At 39.3% G+C, this 22,006-nt stretch overlaps 2 protein-coding genes and 1 pseudogene across 2 annotated transcripts; 2 read left to right on the forward strand and 1 right to left on the reverse strand.

The window, feature by feature from the left end:
• Window positions 1-1,051: 1,051 nt before the first annotated feature.
• On the forward strand, window positions 1,052-2,341 carry LOC135706358 (eukaryotic translation initiation factor 2 subunit 1-like; annotated as a pseudogene).
• Window positions 2,342-8,665: 6,324 nt separating this feature from the next.
• Window positions 8,666-10,291, reverse strand: LOC135706405 (trafficking protein particle complex subunit 12). The gene is made up of 2 exons (XM_065228015.1): window positions 10,143-10,291; window positions 8,666-10,080 (listed from the first exon to the last, which is right to left on the reverse strand). Exons 1-2 carry the CDS (start codon window positions 10,228-10,230, stop codon window positions 8,738-8,740), a joined length of 1,431 nt encoding a protein of 476 aa, XP_065084087.1. The 5' UTR covers window positions 10,231-10,291; the 3' UTR covers window positions 8,666-8,737.
• Window positions 10,292-18,706: 8,415 nt separating this feature from the next.
• Window positions 18,707-19,985, forward strand: gbb (glass bottom boat). The gene has a single exon (XM_065228016.1). The coding sequence runs from the start codon at window positions 18,711-18,713 to the stop codon at window positions 19,983-19,985; it is 1,275 nt and encodes a 424-aa protein (XP_065084088.1). The 5' UTR covers window positions 18,707-18,710.
• Window positions 19,986-22,006: the final 2,021 nt, after the last annotated feature.

The following is a 22,006-nucleotide window of genomic DNA, read 5'->3' on the forward strand; positions in this document are numbered from 1 at the left end:
GTACTTTTGACGTAGGACTACGTCTTTCGGGAAGATGGGGGTACACTTTATGATAACCGAAAAATGAAATTATGAAAGATTTTGAACGTTAATAAATTAGCTGTCCCTGGACCAATTTCAATAATTTTATCACCAATCGATCAGAAACTTTTCTACGCATCGATAACAATGCTTTTGACTGTTGATTTTTTAATTGAAACTATTGAAAAGGTGGTAAATGTCAAACATTGTCCAGAAGCTTCGAAATAACTAATAAACACAGCAAAAAAAGTTGTTGAATATTACATCGAAACTGCTGCAACCAGGTCAATTCATCGGTTGTGTAATATCACATTGTACGATGTACATCGATTTTGCGAACAAGATTCCATCCATTGATGTAATATTGTATCTGCTTTTTGCTATTACATCATTATTTCATACATCAGCTAGAATTACGTTGATCGATATTACATTTTTTTTTGCTGTGTAGACGACATCCATGGCCGTGACGGTTTTGCGCTTGGTGTGTTCAGTGTAGGTGACGGCATTACAGATCATATTTTCTAGGAACACCTTCAGCACGCCTTCCAGCAAGCTTTGTCGATATTGAGAAATTGCCGAGGGGGGCGAAAGTCCCAGATTTATTCAATTTTAGCAAGAAAATCTCTTCAGTTTAATGATTTCATTAATATTCAGCCAAATCCATTTTATCCGATATATTATCGAGCTTAAATCTCTAAAAAATAAAAATATCGTTTTTATCGACATATCGGGTCACATCTCTAATTTTCATGTGACAGATTACGGTGACAGCTGTTTTGACAGAAGAGATTTCTCGCGTCACTTTTCATTAAGTTCTATCTACATTGATCGAATCTCTTCATTGACTTTCTCTTTCGTTAATAGCTCAGTAGCAACAACATTATCTGTTATGTTTGACATTCTGGGTACTAGCTAGTACCTTATTTTATCCAACTATGTGACAAAAATAGCGCAAAATTTGTTTGCGCAGCCATGGTGATTCAAAGAGAGAGTCGATGATAAAATCGATCAATGTAGATAGGACCTAATGAAAGGTGACGTGACATTTTTGCCTCAAATTAGCAAAACATTGTATTGCAACATTCGTTTGTTGTCAGAATTGTTCCGCAGATTTATCGGTAAAACCGAACCAGTGGTCATAATCCGTGTGGACTAATTCAAGGGATACATCGATCTGTTCAAGGGACGAGTTTCGCCGGAAGATGTGGAAACATGTACGGAGCGATTTTCCAAGGAAAAAGGCAGTGAATTCGATCCTCCGGCATTTGGTTGATATGAAGTTCTTTAACGAGCAGTTGGAGGAACTGTATGAAAAGACCGCCTGGCGCTTCGAGGAGAAGCTCAAGAGCAAGGCCGTTGCGTATGATGTGTTCAAACAGTGTGTCATGTAAGTAGATTTTGCTTATGGATTATGGATTTAGATTGTAATTATCTAATATATTGCAGTGAGCCATCTCGGACGAATGCGGCTGGAACGGGAAGTGAAAGAAATTCTGTTGAGTAACATCAAGCGGAAGCTTACCTAGCAAGTGGTTAAGATCCGAGCAAATATTGGATTTGCTTGCTACGGTTACGAGGGTATCGATGCAGTCAAGGCTGCGCTGCGGGCTGGCCTAGATCTCTCGACGGAGGAACCTTTGGATCAAGATTGATTTGATTGCTCCACCTTTGTATGGTAAATTTATCACTCAACAGTATTAAATAATGCAGTAGTTATCAGAAATATCGTTTTAGCCATGACAACCTCAACGCCGGAGAAAGCCAACGGGCTGAAAGGCCTGAAACTGGTAATTGAAAAGGTCATGGAAACGATCGAGAATCTCGGCAATGTGTTTAAGGTACTGATGGCACCGAAAGTGATCACCGCTAAGGACGACCATTATTGCCGTCACACTGATTACACCCCCACTGGCAGTGAAGGTCCCTCTGCCGGAGCAACTGTACACGCTCGATGTCGAAAAACCTCAACTTTTACTCGATGATCTACTTCAACGCGGAATTGGCTGGCCAGCGGCGGGAGATGGAAAACCTGTTCCTGTGTAAGTTCGACGGGGTGTACTTCAACATGAATGTCGATCTCCTGCGATACGACAGGTCCGTGTTGGCGACGAAGTTGGAACCGCTGCAGCCCTATCGGATCTATGCCAAGTTTATCGATCGAGTCCTGATGGGGGATACTGCCGGTATGGGCCATGGCCATGTGAAGGAGGAATCTTCGTGGAAGGAGGAATCTTCGTGGAAGGAGGCGGACGATTACGGGATGTACAGATGTACGATAATGGGAACAAAAGATAAAATAAAGAATCGGTGTAGATAACTGGCCTTTATAACTTTGAATTTGTAAGAAACCATAATTTATTTAAAAAAGAGCATTTTAATGCAAAAAACTGTAAGGGAAGGTCTATTAGTTACGTAACGCAAATTTGGCCCATTTTCAACCCCCCTCCCCCTTTGTCAAGTTTTTTTGTATGGGCCTTAAATTTTATCTGTATACTCGTCACAGTTTCCAAACCCACTCCCTCCCCACTCAAAAGCCTTATGATGCATAAATTTTGTGTGAATAGTGTTTGATTTTATTACTGAAAAATAACGTTTGTAATTATGTAATTCTGTGCGCTGGTCCTTGAAATATGTAAATTCTGTCCGAGGAACACCTTTCCGTTTCCGACATCAGCATCCAAAGGAATGTAGATTTTTTCACACGCACAATGCTTCCGTTGCGATTTCGAATTTGAAACGTATTTCGTGAGTTGAAAGCTGATGAATCTTTTATGTTAAGTTCAGCGCCAACGTTTCCAAATAAGTCGGTTGCATTATGGATCTCTTCGTCACTTTCAAAAGATTCCTCCGGTACAGAAATATACGCAAATTCTCCGCAAGCGGGGTCAAGTTTTGCTTTAGGTTTTCTGATGAATACGCATGCTTCGACCGACATGTCTTTCGGTTCCAATCCTAACTTTTCCAGCTGGTAGTGTACTTCGAGCTTAGCTTTTGAAATTGTGGATACAATATCCGAATCTGACGGCAGCTGTGATTGTGGCGTATCGGATAACTTTTGGCGAGGAAAGCAAAACTCATCTTTTCTGCTATGTATAAAGTGAGATTTCGCTTCGATCCTATTCAATCGCGCTTCAAAGGATTGCATGGTAAAATTTACAACCGTAGATTCTGTTGTAGTGAAGGATCGTGCTAATCTAAAGAAGCTTTCACATGTCTGGCTTTGCAAAAGAGTTATATTAAATTCGTACCCCTTTTCGCGACAAAGTCTGAGAAAGTTGACCAAAGCGTGAGCGTTTATTTCCAGGCTCCAGTAGCAGTTAGTTGTAATGCAGTTTTTGATTGTTTTATATTTTAAAACGCACCAACTACGCTTAGCTCTTACGAAGAAAAGGGCATACCTGTAAAAAAATATTAAACAGTGCATCATAATCAAGCCTTTATGCGTTTATTTCAATGTTTATGAAGCTATAATGAATCATACTAACCAAATTCTATAAACTCTTTCTGAAGCGTTCAGGTTCGGATCCATAAATGAAGTCATGATTTTGGACATCAATTGGAGATATATTGCAGTGCCTTCAGCTTCCGGAAAATTACTGTTTAACGCATCAATAACTCGCCCTTCCGTCATTTTTTCAACCGGGCGGAAACGCATTTTATCCTGCATGCTAAGATCAGACGGAAAAAGTCCATGTTGATCTCTAGGCAAAAGTATCAGCTGCTGAAGGTGAACACTCGATATAGTATGGTTTCCTGTAAAGTGTTTAGCGTAAAATTGATGTGATATTATCAGTAAGTTTTATTTTTTTAAATACCTATTATTATATGACGGTCTTGTTTCATCAGCCGTACCCGAAACTTATTAACAAGATGGGTTGTGTCCTGGATACAAATGTTGTCCGTAGAACAGTCAGCAAAAAACCATTCACCGATTCGATTCTCGTCTTTGATTGGAATTCTCATGCGATTCATCATGGCCTGAACCAATCGTGGATCACCATCAGATGCTCTGCATATCATTAGTATTCCAAGCTTTTTACACTCCTCTTCAGTGTGTTTCCATCTTCTGAGAACATCTTTTGTGGTGAATCTATTGTCCGAACAAGTGAACATCAGGCAGAATGCCTCAGAACCTGATTTTAACGGTTGGGCCATGGTAACATAAAGGTTCCGACCAACTGGATACCGTTGAAGGAATTCTTTAACCTGTGCTGGGGAGGAAGCAACAAAAAAATTCCTGATGGGCATTCCGTTGGTATCGACAGGTGGAACTAGACCATATATTTCATCTTTGATAGAGTTATAGCTAACCCCACCAGAGATACGGGTTGCATCTTCACTCAATACGAATACCCTTGGAAAATCGTTGAGCTCAAGATATCGAGAGAATTCCGGCAGTCTCAGACAATCTGGTTTTACATTTCTGCTCATTTTTTTCAAATGTTGCTGACATGTTCTAATATCCGGCGACACGGAATTTGCGTGTTCAAATTCGTAAGCCGATTTGCCACACTGTACATATTTGTACGTGAAATAATCAAGCTCCTTATCAGTATAACGTCTACCTCTTGGATGTATACCAGCCAATCGCGCTTCGCAAGCGGTTAGCAGGTTCAGTATGCTTCCCGTATGAGCCTGTTTATCCTCGATACTGCGACTGGCCAAATCGCAGTATCTATCTAGTTTAAAGGGTCATCTTCATCGGATTTTCGATCCTGTTGGTCCTCTTCAAACGATAGTTCTCCACCGGAACTGCGTTCCGCATCTTCATCGGACTCTACTTCCTCACCAGCATCATCGTCGGCTTTCTGATTCTGCTCTACCATTTGGTCCTCAGCGCTTTTTACTTCATTGTCGGCCTCTAGATTCTCATTGCTCACTAGCTCCTCATCGGATTCCAGTTCTTCACCAGCACTGCTTACCGGATCGGATTCTATCTGCTTATCAGCGTCTAGCTCTGCAATGGCATCTACTTCCTCATTGGATACATCTATCTCATCGTTTTCCAGCTCCTCACCGTCGTTTAGCTTCACATCGGTATTTAGATCATCCGGCTCTGGTTTCTCACCGCATTTGCTGACCTCCAGGTACTCGCAAGGGTACTCGTCAATGTTCTCGATCGTGAGCTCAGCTGTTGCAAAACTGTTTTTAATAGTCCGGCTACAGCTTGGTGTGACTACATCCTGGTCAAATTGGTGAGGCGTAACATTTGCGCTGGTGTCTAGACGAAGTCGTTTTGTTTGCGCTCCGAGTTGTTCCCAGGTTTTGTACTCGTAATGTGATCTGCAGTTGAATGTTTGGCCTTAACGTGAGCTGAAAAGTTGGATATTTTCCAAGTTCCTGATTTTTCAGGCCGTATCGTGACGATGTTACCACAAAATGGACATTGGATACATGCTTTGATACCACAGTTATCCTGCTGAATGTTTAGCGATAACTTAGCCAGTTTTGTAAACAAATCAATACTTGTGTCGTCTCTGTAATAGAATGGGGTCGTAAAATAACAGGAAAGCTAAGATTTCAATAATGATAAAACCTTTTTTTGTAGTAGTCCAAAATCTTATTGTGGACAGATCGTGAGGCATCTTGTGCTGCAGTCACGTTCAGAGTTTGTTGTCCGGACAACCTTTTACAAAACCGCTTTATTCCATGTTGTTTGATACAGTCTGCCACAAGTTTCATTGCACTTCTTTCACCGGTCACGAAACGAAATTCACGAATATCTCCGGGTATATTACCGAACATTTCCTTCACCTCCTCAACAGATTTTCCCAGTATCTCCAGCATCCGGCGAACATCAGCTTCAATGGCATCTATGGTTCGGTCATCAATGGATGCCAACCCTCCATGGAGATATTTTGTTCCTTCCAGCGCCGCCCGAACACTTATTGGAATTGGCCCCGTAATTTTGGAAACCTCTTTCCAAAAATTGCTAATATTGATTTCCATTTTTGAATTTGAATCACAAGCGAGATGACAAGCAGTTTCCGGTTTTCCCCGTTGACAGGTAACACTGCGATACACACTAAACATAACATCAGCAGTAACGAGCAGAATTATCCGATATATCCAATATTATCGATTAATAGTGGATGAAATCGGATGACATCTGAAGACACGTGTTATTAATCATTACGGATCGAATTTATCCGGTGTTTATCGTAATTATTCAGCAAATTTATTTGAAATCTGTTAAATTAAATGCAGAATGGATTACTTTCGTCCCCCTCGGAAATTGCCGTAAAAGCTCTACACAGATGTTGCCACTGCATGATAATGATAATGTGACAGGCTACATAGCAAATTCATGAAAATGAGCATTAATTCATAATTTTCATCAGACCTACAAAACATCCATTCAATACATCTTTCGAATGGTGTTAGGAAAACTTCATTCCAATCAGACTTCTTTGAATCTTTGAGTATTCCAGTTGGATTTTAATACAAAATATTCATATTTTAATAAATGCTCATTTTCATGAATTTGCTATGTAGCCTGTGAACTGAGCTGTGAACATTATCATTATCATGCAGTGGCGACATCTGCGAAGACCTTTACGGCAATTTCCCAATATCGAAAAAAACTGCATCACCATCACTGTATATAGCCAATGGGAAGCGAGGAAATATGGTACCGGCAGAACTGGTTGTCTAGATTCGACTCAACCGTCTAGTTCCGTACAAGAAGCCAAAATTGAGTAATATGCGATATACCCAAATTTGAGTTAATTGAACTTAATTTTGGGTAGAAAAAATTAAAAATAACTTAGCGATGGGTAATTTTTTTTGCCGAGCTTAAATGCAAACTACTTTGAGCCGGTTTACCCAAATTTGGCTTATCGTACGGAACATGGAGATGAGTGAAAAGAACTTAATTTTGGGTTGTTTTGAATTTCTGTGTACGCTCGATGTGCGGTATAAGAGGTGAGGAGAAAGGAAACTAGTGGACTCTTTCGTTCTCGCGTCTTCTTACGCAGCAACAGACGTGACGTCACGTCTGCTGTTGCATAAGAACTTCGTCAGAATGAAAGAGTCCACGTTAGTTTCCTTTCTCCTCACCTTTGTTACCGCACATCGAACTACGCTGGCATCAATCCCACCAAGGTGGTCATACTTTAAAATAGGCCTGATAGGACTAGTAACTGTAAATAATAATTAAAATCTCAAATGAACTAAAGTTGAAAAGACGCATTTGAGTCACTTGAAAAATTGATAAATGTAAACCACACAAACACAAGAAATAAAGATCATTTTAAGTCAGTAAGTCGCTTTAGACTTAGTTTCGATTCATCCGTTCAACGACAAACATCATGCATCAATGACTGGTCGTGGCAAGGGAGGCAAAAGTCTTGGAAAAGAAGGCGCCAAGCGTCATCGGAAGTTGTGCGTGACAACATCCAGGGCCTGCCATCCGTCTTCTGGCTCGACGTGGTGGTGTCAAGCGTGTCTCCGGTCTGATCTACGAGGGAACCCGAGGTGTGCTGAAGGTGTTCCTAGAAAATATGATCCGTGATGCCGTCACCTACACTGAACACGCCTAGAGCAAAACCGTCACGGCCATGGCTGTCGTCTACGCTCTGAATCGACGGACGCACGCACTCTTTACGGTTTCGGAGGTTAAAACTTATTACCAACGTATCAAAACGGCCCTTTTCAGGGCCACCAAGTTCAATTCAGAAAAGAGTTAGAATAGAATTTATATAGAATAACTCATGATTCACCCATTCAATTTGTCACTAAATTGATGTATATTGATGATACAAAAATAAAATAATTTGTTAGGGAAATAAATTATGTTCTATTTGTAGTCTTATCGGTGGGTTAAATTTATTCCGTTTAACTTTCATAAACTGAGAAACCCTCATCGTATGCATTCTCCTGCTGCGCGACATCTTCGAAAACGCCCGAACCGTTAAATAATACAGAGTACAGACTAGAAAATCGAACAAAAATTTCGTAGTCCTACGTCAACAATGCGGTCGTGTCTTGTACACCACCCTCCAACTTTTTTCTTACCGTGAGGGGGTATAAATCATTCCATGAGACAGCCTCGAAGATAATAATAACTTCACTCTTTGACACTAAACTAACAATCTGACAGCTCACTCCCATACAAAGTCCCACCGAGGGGCGCTAAGATTGTGATTTTTGCTAATGTAATTGCACTTATTTAAAATAGGTCCAGCAGTTCCAGTGCCCCAAAAGTGATGAAAATTTGGATTTCGGTTGCATTTTTATTGTACGTAAATTACGATTATGCATTAACCTCAATACTCCTAAAGAAATTGGATTATTTAAGGGTATTGAGGAAAATGCATATTCGAAATCTGCATTAAAAATGGTACTGACATCCAAAATTTCATCAATTTTGGTACTCTGGAACTATTGTATATAAGTGTGATTACATTAGCAAAAATCACCATCTGAAATCACCATGGACTGAATATTTATCCTCTTAGATATTTATAGTATTGGACTAGTATAAGTGAACCAATAAATTGCTCGCAGCTAAGAAATCTTTCCGGAATATTAAGGATATTGGGGTAAAATTATGCCCTTCTTCCAATTCCACCGACGCTTTAAATCTGTTTAAATCACATATTTTTTATATTCATCACATACAATTACATAATACATTATATTAAGTTAATCAGTATCCTATTAAATCTATCTTATCTGTCTTTTACGAGTCAAATGTTCCGAAATTCTTACTTTACGCAATAGTTTGCAGCTTCAAGCAAACATCCAGCCCCACGCTTAAATCCGACCGATGTTTGTTGACCAACTTGAGCAGTTCAATCTTCTTATCCTTGGCGTTGTTCGACTCCAGCTCGTACAACGTAGAAAGATTAACCAACAGCGACTCGTTCAGAGCCAGTTTGGGGTTCCTCTGGACTGCTCCCTCAAACAATTTGATCGCTTCCTTCAACTTACCCGAATACAGCAAGCACACACCCATGTTGTTATATAGCATGGTATCGCTGGCATCCAATCCGGATGCCTTCTGAAACAAGCCGAAAGCGCTTTGAAAATCATTTTGCGCCACCGCCAGCAAACCACGGTCCACCAAATCTCGAACATCCCCTTGATTCGCCTGATCGCCTCCTTTCAATCGCTTCGCTTCGGAAAATTTCTTCTCCGCACCATAGATATCACCGCACTGCAATCGAATCCTTCCCCAAGCGGATAGAAGTGCACGCTTCTCGTCGATCGTGGTCGTTGGATCTTCTACCAACTGCCGAATCAGTTGATCGGTTAAACCAAAATCCTTCACCAAAAGCGAGCAGTTTACGATGGAATGTAGGATACGCTTTTCGCGTAAATGCCAAAACTGCATAGCTTCTTTGCTGGCACCGCTCGCTGGCAGTCGTTCAAAGTAGCTTTTGATTTGATTGGTAATGGCCAACATTTCCGTTAGTCGATCCAAGGCCACCCTGGGAGCTCCCATGTAGATGGGCAATTCTGCCAGTAGCAACCTAAAAGAAAACGAAGCCATCGAACCTTTCTTGTCGGTATGCATGTCCGGATGATGAAATTCGTAGAATACGTCAGGTTTGTTTAGCGATCCGAATGGTTCAGCTTCAATCCGGGCAATTTCGAACTGCCCCAGCTTTACCAACAGTGCCAATCGAGTGAACCACAACTGCAACGAATTTGGCGAATGTTTCACCATATAACCAGCTCGGCCAAAACCCTGCTGTTTGATAGTCAGCAATCGAGCCGTCAAATTGACCGCCGAACGGAAGCATCCGTGTTCGATCAGTTCCCTCAAGCCTCGTTCATCCTGGGTGACATCGTTCGGGGATAGAATTTTCCTATGCTGAGCCTCAACTATGTCTACCAAAACACTTACGGCTTCATGGACCGGATCGTTCAAATCGGTAGCTACACTGACTCCGGGCATGGTAAGCGATGGCGCAACTCCCTGTTCTACCACCGGGAGCTCCCATAAATCCCGAACGCTGTCTGGAATGTTGGATTTCAGATCAATCGAAGACGATGACTGCAGGAAGTCGTAGGAAGCGTACGCGTTCGGGATCTGAGATGCGTTTTTGGCTAAATAGAGAAGGGATTTATGAGGTGTACAATCAGTGCATATCAAGTTGAAGCGTTCTTACCATTTTTACCCGCGAGATGATCGAAAAAACTAGGAGGATCGTTAGCGAAGTATTGGCTCAAGCTGGGTTCGGTTTTATTTTCCGTCATATTATAAGATTAAATCAAATTTTGTAAAATTTTCCAAGCGATTGCAAGAGTTCAATGCTATTTTCACTGTTTTCGAAAAACACCTGATGACTTGTCATAAAAAATCCCCGTGGCAGATTGCAGTCGAGCCAGAGTGGCCAGATTATTTTTTTCATTATCGGAAGCTTCTCAAAACTTTTATCGGTAGTTATCGGTAGGTCGACTTCCCGCATAAACGCGAACCATCACATGACCTTACCGATAATGGTTATAAATTGTTTATAATCCCTGCTAAACTTCAACTGAAATGGTTATGGAACTTTACATGAACGTTTGTGTGATAAAGTTTTAACCTTATGTATTATGGTTTTTTGGAAGCGGACCTTACAAATAATGGGTTGTTAAGAACCATTACCATTCCAAATTCTTGTTTTCTCCATACATTATCGGAAAGAGAACTATATTAGAACGTTTTTACTTATGGTTTGAGAACATTAATGGTTATGGTTATGGTAGTCAGTAAGGTCCATTAATGGTTTTGTATTATCGCTCAACTTTACGTGAAATATATCGTGAATTGGTAATCAGTAATTTGCAGGCAACCAATTCGCGATATATTCCACATAAAGTTGATCGATGTTACAAAACCATTCATGGACCTTACTGCTTACCATAACCATTACCATTAATGTTCTCAAACCATAAGTTAAAAGGTTTTAGTATAGTTTTCTTTGCGAAAATGTATGGAGAAAACAAGAATTTTGAATGGTAATGGTTCTTAACAACCCATTATTTGTAAGGTCCACTTCCAAAAAACTATAATACTTAAGGTTAAAACTTTATCATTAAACGTTCATGTAAAGTTCCATAACCATTTCAGTTGAAGTTTAGCAGGGATTATAAACAATTTATAACCATTTTAGGTAAGGTCAATTTATGGTTCTCGCTTATGCGGGTTAAGAAGGCTTTTCTGATACTTGAAACTTTTGTGAGCGGGGGGGATAACTCTACTCCAGAACACTACACTGTCCTTCAGTTTTTCTGCTTTAAACGTGTCGAAATCAATGTTTCTAATTATAATCTAAAAATCTGTGATTCTCGGTAGGAAAAGTGAAAAATCGGTAGTTTTGAACCTTTCGTCTGTGAATCGGTAGGTCTGGCCACCCTGTCTGTCAGATGAATTCCATCCTTCAATTCCTGTCATACAATCAGGGTGCCTTCCATTCATTTTGACTATGACTGCAAATTTAGCTTTGACAGAGCCACAATGAGCGATTTTCTGATCGCCTCTTCGCAAAGAGTGAAGAGCGAAGAGTGGGTGAGATAAATGACAAAATCGCTTATTGCGACCCTCATGCAGCAACATTGGCTGATATAATGTGTCAAACATAAACTCCACAATATTTTCTTGTTGCTTATACAAACAAAATATTATTATAATATCTTATTATTCCATAATTTCATAAAACATTTTTTTAGCCAAAATGAATGGAAGGCACCCTGACAATCCAGCCATGTCGACAAAGATAGCGTAGACACCTGTCCAGTCGATCAACCCGTCCAAACCTTTAAATCGATTTATCTCCGTAAATATGGCTCTAATCGCGAAAAGAGGGGTGTTCAGATGTTCGAAATTTTCATACCTAGATTTCTTAGTATATAATATCCCAAAAACTTTTATTTGTCAGCTGGTGGACCTTCCAAACCTTTAAATCGATTAATCTCCGTAAATATGGCTCTAATCGCGAAAAGAGGGGTGTTCAGATGCTCGAAATTTTCATACCTCGATTTCTTAGTATATAATATCCCAAAAACTTTTATTTGTCGGCTGGTGGACCTTCCAAACCCTTAAATCGATTTATCTCCGTAAATATGGCTCTAATCGCGAAAAGAGGGGTGTTTAGATGCGCGAAATTTTCATACCTCGATTTCCCAGTATGTTATATCCCAAAATCTTTTACTTGTCAGCTGGTGGACCTTCCAATCCCTTAAATCGATTTATCTCCGTAAATATGGCTCTAATCGCGAAAAGAGGGGTGTTCAGATGCTCAAAATTTTCATACCTCAATTTCCCTGTGTGTTATATCCCAAAATCTTTTATTTGTCGGCTGGTGGACCTTACAAACCTTTAAATCGATTTATCTCCGTAAATATGGCTCTAATCGCGAAAAGAGGGGTGTTCAGATGCTCGAAATTTTCATACCTAGATTTCCTAGTATATAATATCCCAAAAACTTTTATTTGTCAGCTGGTGGACCTTCCAAACCTTTAAATCGATTTATCTCCGTAAATATGGTTCTAATCGCGAAAAGAGGGGTGTTCAGATGCTCGAAATTTTCATACCTCAATTTCCCAGTATGTTATATCCCAACATCTTTTATTTGTCGGCTGGTGGATCTTCCAAACCTTTAAATCGATTTATCTCCGTAAATATGGCTCTAATCGCGAAAAGAGGGGTGTTCAGATGCTCAAAATTTTCATACCTCAATTTCCCTGTGTGTTATATCCCAAAATCTTTTATTTGTCGGCTGGTGGACCTTACAAACCTTTAAATCGATTTATCTCCGTAAATATGGCTCTAATCGCGAAAAGAGGGGTGTTCAGATGCTCGAAATTTTCATACCTCAATTTCCCAGTATGTTATATCCCAAAATCTTTTATTTGTCGGCTGGTGGACCTTCCAAACCTTTAAATCGATTTATCTCCGTAAATATGGCTCTAATCGCGAAAAGAGGGGTGTTCAGATGCTCGAAATTTTCATACCTAGATTTCTTAGTATATAATATCCCAAAAACTTTTATTTGTCAGCTGGTGGACCTTCCAAACCTTTAAATCGATTTATCTCCGTAAATATGGCTCTAATCGCGAAAAGAGGGGTGTTCAGATGCTCGAAATTTTCATACCTCAATTTCCCAGTATGTATTATCCCAAAATCTTTTATTTGTCGGCTGGTGGACCTTCCAAACCTTTAAATCGATTTATCTCCGTAAATATGGCTCTAATCGCGAAAAGAGGGGTGTTCAGATGCTCGAAATTTTCATACCTAGATTTCTTAGTATATAATATCCCAAAAACTTTTATTTGTCAGCTGGTGGACATTTCAAACCTTTAAATCGATTAATCTCCGTAAATATGGCTCTAATCGCGGGTGTTCAGATGCTCGAAATTTTCATACCTCAATTTCCCAGTATGTTATATCCCAAAATCTTTTATTTGTCGGCTGGTGGACCTTCCAAACCTTTAAATCGATTTATCTCCGTAAATATGGTTCTAATCGCGAAAAGAGGGGTGTTCAGATGCTCGAAATTTTCATACCTCAATTTCCCAGTATGTTATATCCCAACATCTTTTATTTGTCGGCTGGTGGATCTTCCAAACCTTTAAATCGATTTATCTCCGTAAATATGGCTCTAATCGCGAAAAGAGGGGTGTTCAGATGCTCAAAATTTTCATACCTCAATTTCCCTGTGTGTTATATCCCAAAATCTTTTATTTGTCGGCTGGTGGACCTTACAAACCTTTAAATCGATTTATCTCCGTAAATATGGCTCTAATCGCGAAAAGAGGGGTGTTCAGATGCTCGAAATTTTCATACCTCAATTTCCCAGTATGTTATATCCCAAAATCTTTTATTTGTCGGCTGGTGGACCTTCCAAACCTTTAAATCGATTTATCTCCGTAAATATGGCTCTAATCGCGAAAAGAGGGGTGTTCAGATGCTCGAAATTTTCATACCTAGATTTCTTAGTATATAATATCCCAAAATCTTTTATTTGTCAGCTGGTGGACCTTCCAAACCTTTAAATCGATTTATCTCCGTAAATATGGCTCTAATCGCGAAAAGAGGGGTGTTCAGATGCTCGAAATTTTCATACCTCATTTTCCCAGTATGTTATATCCCAAAATCTTTTATTTGTCAGCTGGTGGACCTTCCAAACCCTTAAATCGATTTATCTCCGTAAATATGGCTCTAATCGCGAAAAGAGGGGTGTTCAGATGCTCGAAATTTTCATACCTCATTTTCCCAGTATGTTTTATCCCAAAATCTTTTATTTGTCAGCTGGTGGACCTTCCAAACCCTTAAATCGATTTATCTTCGTAAATATGGCTCTAATCGCGAAAAGAGGGGTGTTCAGATGCTCGAAATTTTCATACCTCAATTTCCCAGTATGTTATATCCCAAAAACTTTTATTTGTCAGCTGGTGGACCTTCCAAACCCTTAAATCGATTAATCTCCGTAAATATGGCTCTAATCGCGAAAAGAGGGGTGTTCAGATGCTCGAAATTTTCATACCTCGATTTCTTAGTATATAATATTCCAAAATCTTTTATTTGTCGGCTGGTGGACCTTCCAAACCTTTAAATCGATTTATCTCCGTAAATATGGCTCTAATCGGAAAAGAGAGGTGTTCAGATGCTCGAAATTTTCATACCTCAATTTTCCAGTATGTTATAACCCAAAATCTTTTATTTGTCGGCTGGTGGTCCTTCCAAACCTTTAAATCGATTTATCTCCGTAAATATGGCTCTAATCGCGAAAAGAGGGGTGTTCAGATGCTCGAAATTTTCATACCTCATTTTCCCAGTATGTTATATCCCAAAATCTTTTATTTGTCAGCTGGTGGACCTTCCAAACCTTTAAATCGATTTATCTCCGTAAATATGGCTCTAATCGCGAAAAGAGGGGTGTTCAGATGCTCGAAATTTTCATACCTCATTTTCCCAGTATGTTATATCCCAAAATCTTTTATTTGTCAGCTGGTGGACCTTCCAAACCCTTAAATCGATTTATCTCCGTAAATATGGCTCTAATCGGAAAAGAGAGGTGTTCAGATGCTCGATATTTTCATACCTCAATTTCCCAGTATGTTATATCCCAAAATCTTTTATTTGTCAGCTGGTGGACCTTCCAAACCCTTAAATCGATTTATCTCCGTAAATATGGCTCTAATCGCGAAAAGAGGGGTGTTCAGATGCTCGAAATTTTCATACCTCATTTTCCCAGTATGTTATATCCCAAAATCTTTTATTTGTCAGCTGGTGGACCTTCCAAACCTTTAAATCGATTTATCTCCGTAAATATGGCTCTAATCGCGAAAAGAGGGGTGTTCAGATGCTCGAAATTTTCATACCTCATTTTCCCAGTATGTTTTATCCCAAAATCTTTTATTTGTCAGCTGGTGGACCTTCCAAACCCTTAAATCGATTTATCTTCGTAAATATGGCTCTAATCGCGAAAAGAGGGGTGTTCAGATGCTCGAAATTTTCATACCTCAATTTCCCAGTATGTTATATCCCAAAATCTTTTATTTGTCAGCTGGTGGACCTTCCAAACCCTTAAATCGATTTATCTCCGTAAATATGGCTCTAATCGCGAAAAGAGGGGTGTTCAGATGCTCGAAATTTTCATACCTCAATTTCCCAGTATATTATATCCCAAAATATTTTATTTGTCAGCTGGTGGACCTTCCAAACCTTTAAATCGATTTATCTCCGTAAATATGGCTATAATCGCGAAAAGAAGGGTGTTCAGATGCTCGAAATTTTCATACCTCAATATAATTTTACACACACTAGCGTATGCTGCCATATACACGTTAATAATCAAACACCCATTTATGAGTAAAAGTTAACCTATTGTTAATAAAAGTGGCACTACTAATTAATGAGTAATTTATTATGTCAATTAAGTAGTAACTGTTATGCCTTGTTCAGACTGGAGAGTTATAACATGTTATAGCGGTTGTCAAATAATTGCAACACAGAAACCACCATCAAGATAGCGCTATAACATGTTATAACTCTGTAGTCTGAACGTACTATTATACTATTAGCAACTGTTAGCAGAAACTCATTGTTGTTAAAATAATTTAGTCATAAATGAGTAAAGCCACTTTGATTAAAAATGGGTTAACTTTTACTCATAAAAGGGAATTTGACTGTTACTGTGCAAGCGTAGGGTTTGTTTTCGTTTTGTTGTTTATTTTCACTTTAAAATGACAGTTCTTACAGCCAACAAAGAAATTCTCACAGCTAACAAAAAATTTCATCTCACTAACACACGCAAATCGCACCAATACTAACCCGCCTGGAGAGGACTATGAGCGAAGGCATGCGGTGTGCGTCACCTGCTCGTGAGTAACTGAATGTTTTTGTTGGCTCTTTCATTGCCTCGTCCTTTACCGTTTGGTACAAACGGTCTGCACAGAGCAATGGATTGAATAGTGCAGTGCTTTCACACTCAGCCTACCCGCATAAACGCGAACCATCACATGACCTTACCGATAATGGTTATAAATTGTTTATAATCCCTGCTAAACTTCAACTGAAATGGTTATGGAACTTTACATGAACGTTTAATGATAAAGTTTTAACCTTAAGTATTATAGTTTTTTGGAAGTGGACCTTACAAATAATGGGTTGTTAAGAACCATTACCATTCAAAATTCTTGTTTTCTCCATACATTTTCGGAAAGAGAACTATATTAGAACGTTTTTACTTATGGTTTGAGAACATTAATGGTTATGGTTATGGTAGTCAGTAAGGTCCATTAATGGTTTTGTATTATCGCTCAACTTTACGTGAAATATATCGTGAATTGGTAATCAGTAATTTACAGGCAACCAATTCGCGATATATTCCACATAAAGTTGATCGATGTTACAAAACCATTCATGGACCTTACTGGTTACCATAACCATTACCATTAATGTTCTCAAACCATAAGTTAAAAGGTTTTAGTATAGTTTTCTTTCCGAAAATGTATGGAGAAAACAAGAATTTTGAATGGTAATGGTTCTTAACAACCCATTATTTGTAAGGTCCACTTCCAAAAAACTATAATACTTAAGGTTAAAACTTTATCATTAAACGTTCATGTAAAGTTCCATAACCATTTCAGTTGAAGTTTAGCAGGGATTATAAACAATTTATAACCATTATCGGTAAGGTCAATTTATGGTTCGCGCTTATGCGGGTAGGCAGTCAATAATTTTACGCTCTGGGTGGAGCCATATTTTGGAGGAATAGTGAGGGGGATAGGGGAAAATTCATCTGGTTGGACACATATTTAATTGTGGAGGAATTTTGTTTGTCTCAGCTCCGATTACTTGATGAAAGTTGGACTCAAAAAAGTGGCGCTGATGCGCTACCGAGCTGTTGTCGGCTCGGTTGTCGGGTTGAGGGAACAAGCCGGAGCCTGCGGCCCATTTGTGAACACGTTTTCCACGCATCTTATTAAGGGGAAGCATACCGCTCCGGAAAAAAAATTGAGTTTCGATTTTTCTAGAATTATTAGGAAAAGATATCAAAAATCTAAAAATAACACATTTTTTCGTATTTTTTAAAGAAATTTCACGGGTAAAAATATTTTTTTTATCTGTCGCCAAATGCTATTTTTTCTGATTTGGATTACAGTTTGGAAACAATGTCACGGGAATTAATGCCGGTCACGGGAAAGTTCGCGGGAAAGCAAGTTATGAATTGTTAGGTTAGCTTTACCTAAGTCTTCTTTTAGATATCTGCGGAGGCGAACCAACCTCAGGCTGTAAGCTTCCCTAATAAAGAAAACTTAACTTAACTTTTAGATATCTATAGAATATTATCGGAGACATCATATAAAGAAGACTGGCAACTTTGCCATAATCCAAGCAACAGATACAGTAGCGCTGTACTTGAGCGAAGGTGGAGGCAACGCATAAACAAATTAGCAAAAACACAAACCTTTCTTCAGAGGATGTAATCTTTGCTATCAAATTCGTTTGAAGTTTTTACCTTTGAGCGGCAGAAGACGCGATTGTATCTGTCTCGTAGCGGTTGTACGAGAAAATTGAAGAGTTGCCAGTCTTCTTGATATGTTGTCTTCGATATTATGCATGTACAGCTACGCTACTTTATGCAAATTTAATTTAAGGCAGCCGAATATTGAGTATAATGATATTAACATTATGTTACCTACATGCACACTAAGATTTTGTTTCCGTGTTCGGAAAATCTTATCGAAATCAGAACAGCTGAACGTTCGGTAAAACTTTGACCTTCATTTTAAAAGCTATTGAAAAAATAATTTCAAAATATCTCCAACCTTGTTAAAAAGATCAAATCTTGTCATTTAGTAGAGATTTAAATTCAAAGTAACTGAAAAGCAATTGAATTGATGCATTTATCGAAAAGTTCAGCTGTTCAGATTTTGGTAAAAATTACCGAAGTCGGCGATAATTTCGAAGTGTGTGAACAGTAACGAAAAAAAAATCTCGTGGATGATTTTCCTAACTGTAAACCAGCCTTATCGGTACACCAACTAGAAAAAGTATGGCTTCTGGTTACTTCTATAGTTCTTTGAACTGCGTATAGCAACCTCCGTAGGTAGATTTCCATGGTTAGAAGTTTGTTTATCTTTCAAAAATCCTACCCAATAAGTACCTACCAACCAGAATGTACCTAACGAAAACCGGCATATAATCCATACAAAATCTTACAACAGCAGTCAGTCCATTAGCAATGATTCTGTGCACGTCGTTCGTATTCATCATCCTTCACCTGTCCCGTTGCCACGCATCCTCGTCCGGCTTCTTCATCGACAATGGCGTGGATCAAACGGTACGAGAAATGGAAGTCACCTTGCAAGACCGTCAGGAGATTGAACACGAGATTCTAGATCTGCTAGGATTACCTGATCGGCCCAATAAAGCCCACATTCATCCGTCGCTTCGCAAATCGGCACCGCAATTTCTGCTCAACATCTATCATAAATTTTCCGAGCAAGTCAACGAAGGCAGTGGAAGGCGTGCAAAGCGAAGTGCTGACTATTTCACGATAGCAGATGAACGAGCGATTGAAGCAAGCGATGTAATTATGACCTTCCTCAACAAAGGACATCGGAATATGCCCAAGGTGAGACATCATAGGTACGGCGAACGGTTATTCTTCGACACGAGTGAAGCAGTCACCGATGGAGCGGCCCTACTGTATGCCAGTTTGAGAATCTACAAGAATTCAACCATCGATCATTTGAACACGATCACCAATGGTAGATGGATTACAATTAAGATATCACTAGTCAAGCAATATGACTCAGAGCGAAATTTACACAATCTGGGGTACGTTGCGGAATACACCGTACCTTACAGTTATCAAGGGTGGATCGAGATCAATGCAACCGCCGCGATGGATCGATGGATGATTGAGCCTGTAAACAACAAAGGAATTTTTGTGGAGGTCTTTTACACTGAGAATCGTTTGAAGCAGGTAAGACCTCAAGATGTTGGTCTGATTCTGTCCAATAAATTTGGCCGCTATCAACCTTTCCTGGTTAGCTACTACAAGGGTCGAGATTTGATCAAACCAGCACCTCACGCGACCCGTTCCAAGCGAAGTACGGATATGAATCCGCGGCGAAAACCATACAAGAAGACATCCCGCCCGAGAAATCCCTTGATGGAGAAATGGACTCGGAAGGAGAAAAGTTGCCAGATCCACACCCTGTACGTGAGTTTTCGCGATCTGAACTGGCAGGATTGGATAATCGCCCCGGATGGTTTCGGAGCGTTCTTCTGTCATGGGGAGTGCAGTTTCCCGCTGAATACGCACATGAATGCTACGAACCATGCGCTGATACAGACACTGGTGCATCTGATGCATCCAACCAGTGTGCCGAAGCCATGCTGTGCGCCAACGAAGCTGACTCCGATCTCGGTGCTGTACCATATCGACGATGCGAACGTCAACTTGAAAAAGTACAAAAATATGGTGGTGAAAAGTTGTGGCTGTCTGTAAGAAGAATTGGTTTTGAAATAAAAGTTTTTGACGAAATTAAGAAAAGCACTGTTTATATTAAGTCAATTGAAGAATCAAAGTGACGATAGACTCCCAGATGGCGAGTGGGTGGAAATGGTAATGACGTTTTGATATCTGTCAAATCGCATGACATTTTTTTTAGTATATCATCATTTCTAGATAGAGCTACCCAACAAACAATTTTAGCTGCACACTAGCTTATACAGGCAAAAATTAGCTGTATAAGCCAATTTTTTGCTGTATAAGCTAATCTGCAGCTAAAATTGTTTGTTGGGTAGGGCGAAACAGCTTTTGTAAACAATGACTTCTCTCGATGTTTTCTAGGAATTCAAGGCACGTCCACGCAAATCAACATAACCATCGGGTAGGGAAAGTCTTCTTCTATCCCATGATGATGTTGATTTGCGTGGGCGAGCCTTAACTTTCTAGAAATCACCGAGAGAAGTCATTGTTTACAAAAGCTGTTACGCCCTAATTCTTGCTCTATCTAGATTTTTGTAATTACGGATCTTAAAACTAAGTGTCGCATGACCATTTTTGGCTTTGTTTTGAATACAGGGCATTTAATAAAGGGGCTCTAATGTTGGCCTATGGACAGGCATGGAAAATCATTTGCATTCATTTCATACATTCATATACATTCATTTGCCTCTAACTTTTTTCATCAACAGCATTCCGCAAAATAATGTAGATAGCTTTTGTAGGTTTTGTTATTAGCTACAACTTTTGATCATAACTCAAATCTGTATCTCTTATGCATCACGAACTAGAGCGGGCATAACTTGTTACTGTTTTTCAGTGAATGTAAAATACATTCACTGAAAAACAGTAGTGGCTTCTGTTCACTCTGGTTCGTCATGCATAAGAGATACGCATTTGACTTGTTAACAAAAGTTGTAGCTAATAATAAAACCTACAAAAGCTCTGTACATTATTTTGCGGAATCCTGTTGAAAAAAAAGTTAGAGGCAAATGAATGTAAATGAATGCACGAAATGAATGCAAATGATTTTCCATGCCTGCCTATGGATCTACACATGGCCCTGTTCGCCTGAATCGCCTGTTCTTATTTTTTTCGTAGCACAATGCGTTATAGGGTAGGATGGTGCAAAATGCACCCTTTAAGCAAAATCGTCAATGGCTGGCGAATGGAAGCTAAAATCAAGAAGAAAGTAATGGCGTTTGGTTCATTACCATGTTTTCTACAAAGATCGAGTGATTTAGAACTACAAAAGGATGATTTTCCATGACTTTCAATGTATTTTTTAAATTGCTTCCAAAATGATAGCGGGGCAAAACGCCTGATTCATGATGCAATATGCACCACAACATTGGGACAAGACGCACGACAACAATGGCCAAAACGCACCACAACATTGGGGTAAAATGCACCCCATGGTAAACAAACCATAACCCCTGCAAGTAGATAATGCAAAGGGATGCGGTATTTCAAATGATTATAAGGTCTCAAAATCTCAATAGAATGTTAAACTATGATTCATCAAGTAAAATATCTAAAAAATATACGAAACGTAAATTTTTAATTTTTTTTTTGTGGTACATGATGATAAAAGCTTAATTTACAGTCGATGATTTTAACAACTGTGTCCTGTTTTGCACAAAATGCAATTTTTTTAAGGAATCAGTAGGTCAATACATGATTTTATGATCAAGAATTATTTGTTAAACCTCCAGTTGAAAACAATCACAAACCGTTACCCGGAAAATGCATCTGAGGAAAAGTTATCGCTGTTTTTCTATAAGTGGGCATTTTACCCCAGGGGTGCATTATGGGCTGTTCTCCCTTACAATACAAATTGATATTCAAAGTTTATGTATGGGCTATGTATGTGGCTGAGTGCTTCTCGAAAACCGGTCGATCGACAGCACAGGGATTTTCGAACATACAGAATAACTTTCGAAATGTCACTTTTAACCACGAGTTAAATTTAACTCGGCAAATGGTTCTTAGCCTAAATCTCGGCCTACACGGAGAACCGA

The sequence above is a fragment of the Ochlerotatus camptorhynchus genome, unplaced genomic scaffold, assembly GCF_037179485.1.
Source record: "Ochlerotatus camptorhynchus isolate MF236.1 unplaced genomic scaffold, CSIRO-AGI_Acam_v1.1 ptg000277l, whole genome shotgun sequence".
In the NCBI taxonomy this organism is placed as follows: Eukaryota; Metazoa; Arthropoda; class Insecta; order Diptera; family Culicidae; genus Ochlerotatus; species Ochlerotatus camptorhynchus.

Coding starts and splice junctions, on each gene's coding strand:
- LOC135706405 (XM_065228015.1), bottom strand. CDS start 10,230: ATGACGGAAAATAAAACCGAACCCAGCTTGAGCCAATACTTCGCTAAC. Junction 10,081..10,142: donor TCATCTCGCGGGTAAAAATG/GTAAGAACGCTT, acceptor TTCTCTATTTAG/CCAAAAACGCATCTCAGATC.
- gbb (XM_065228016.1), top strand. CDS start 18,711: ATGATTCTGTGCACGTCGTTCGTATTCATCATCCTTCACCTGTCCCGT.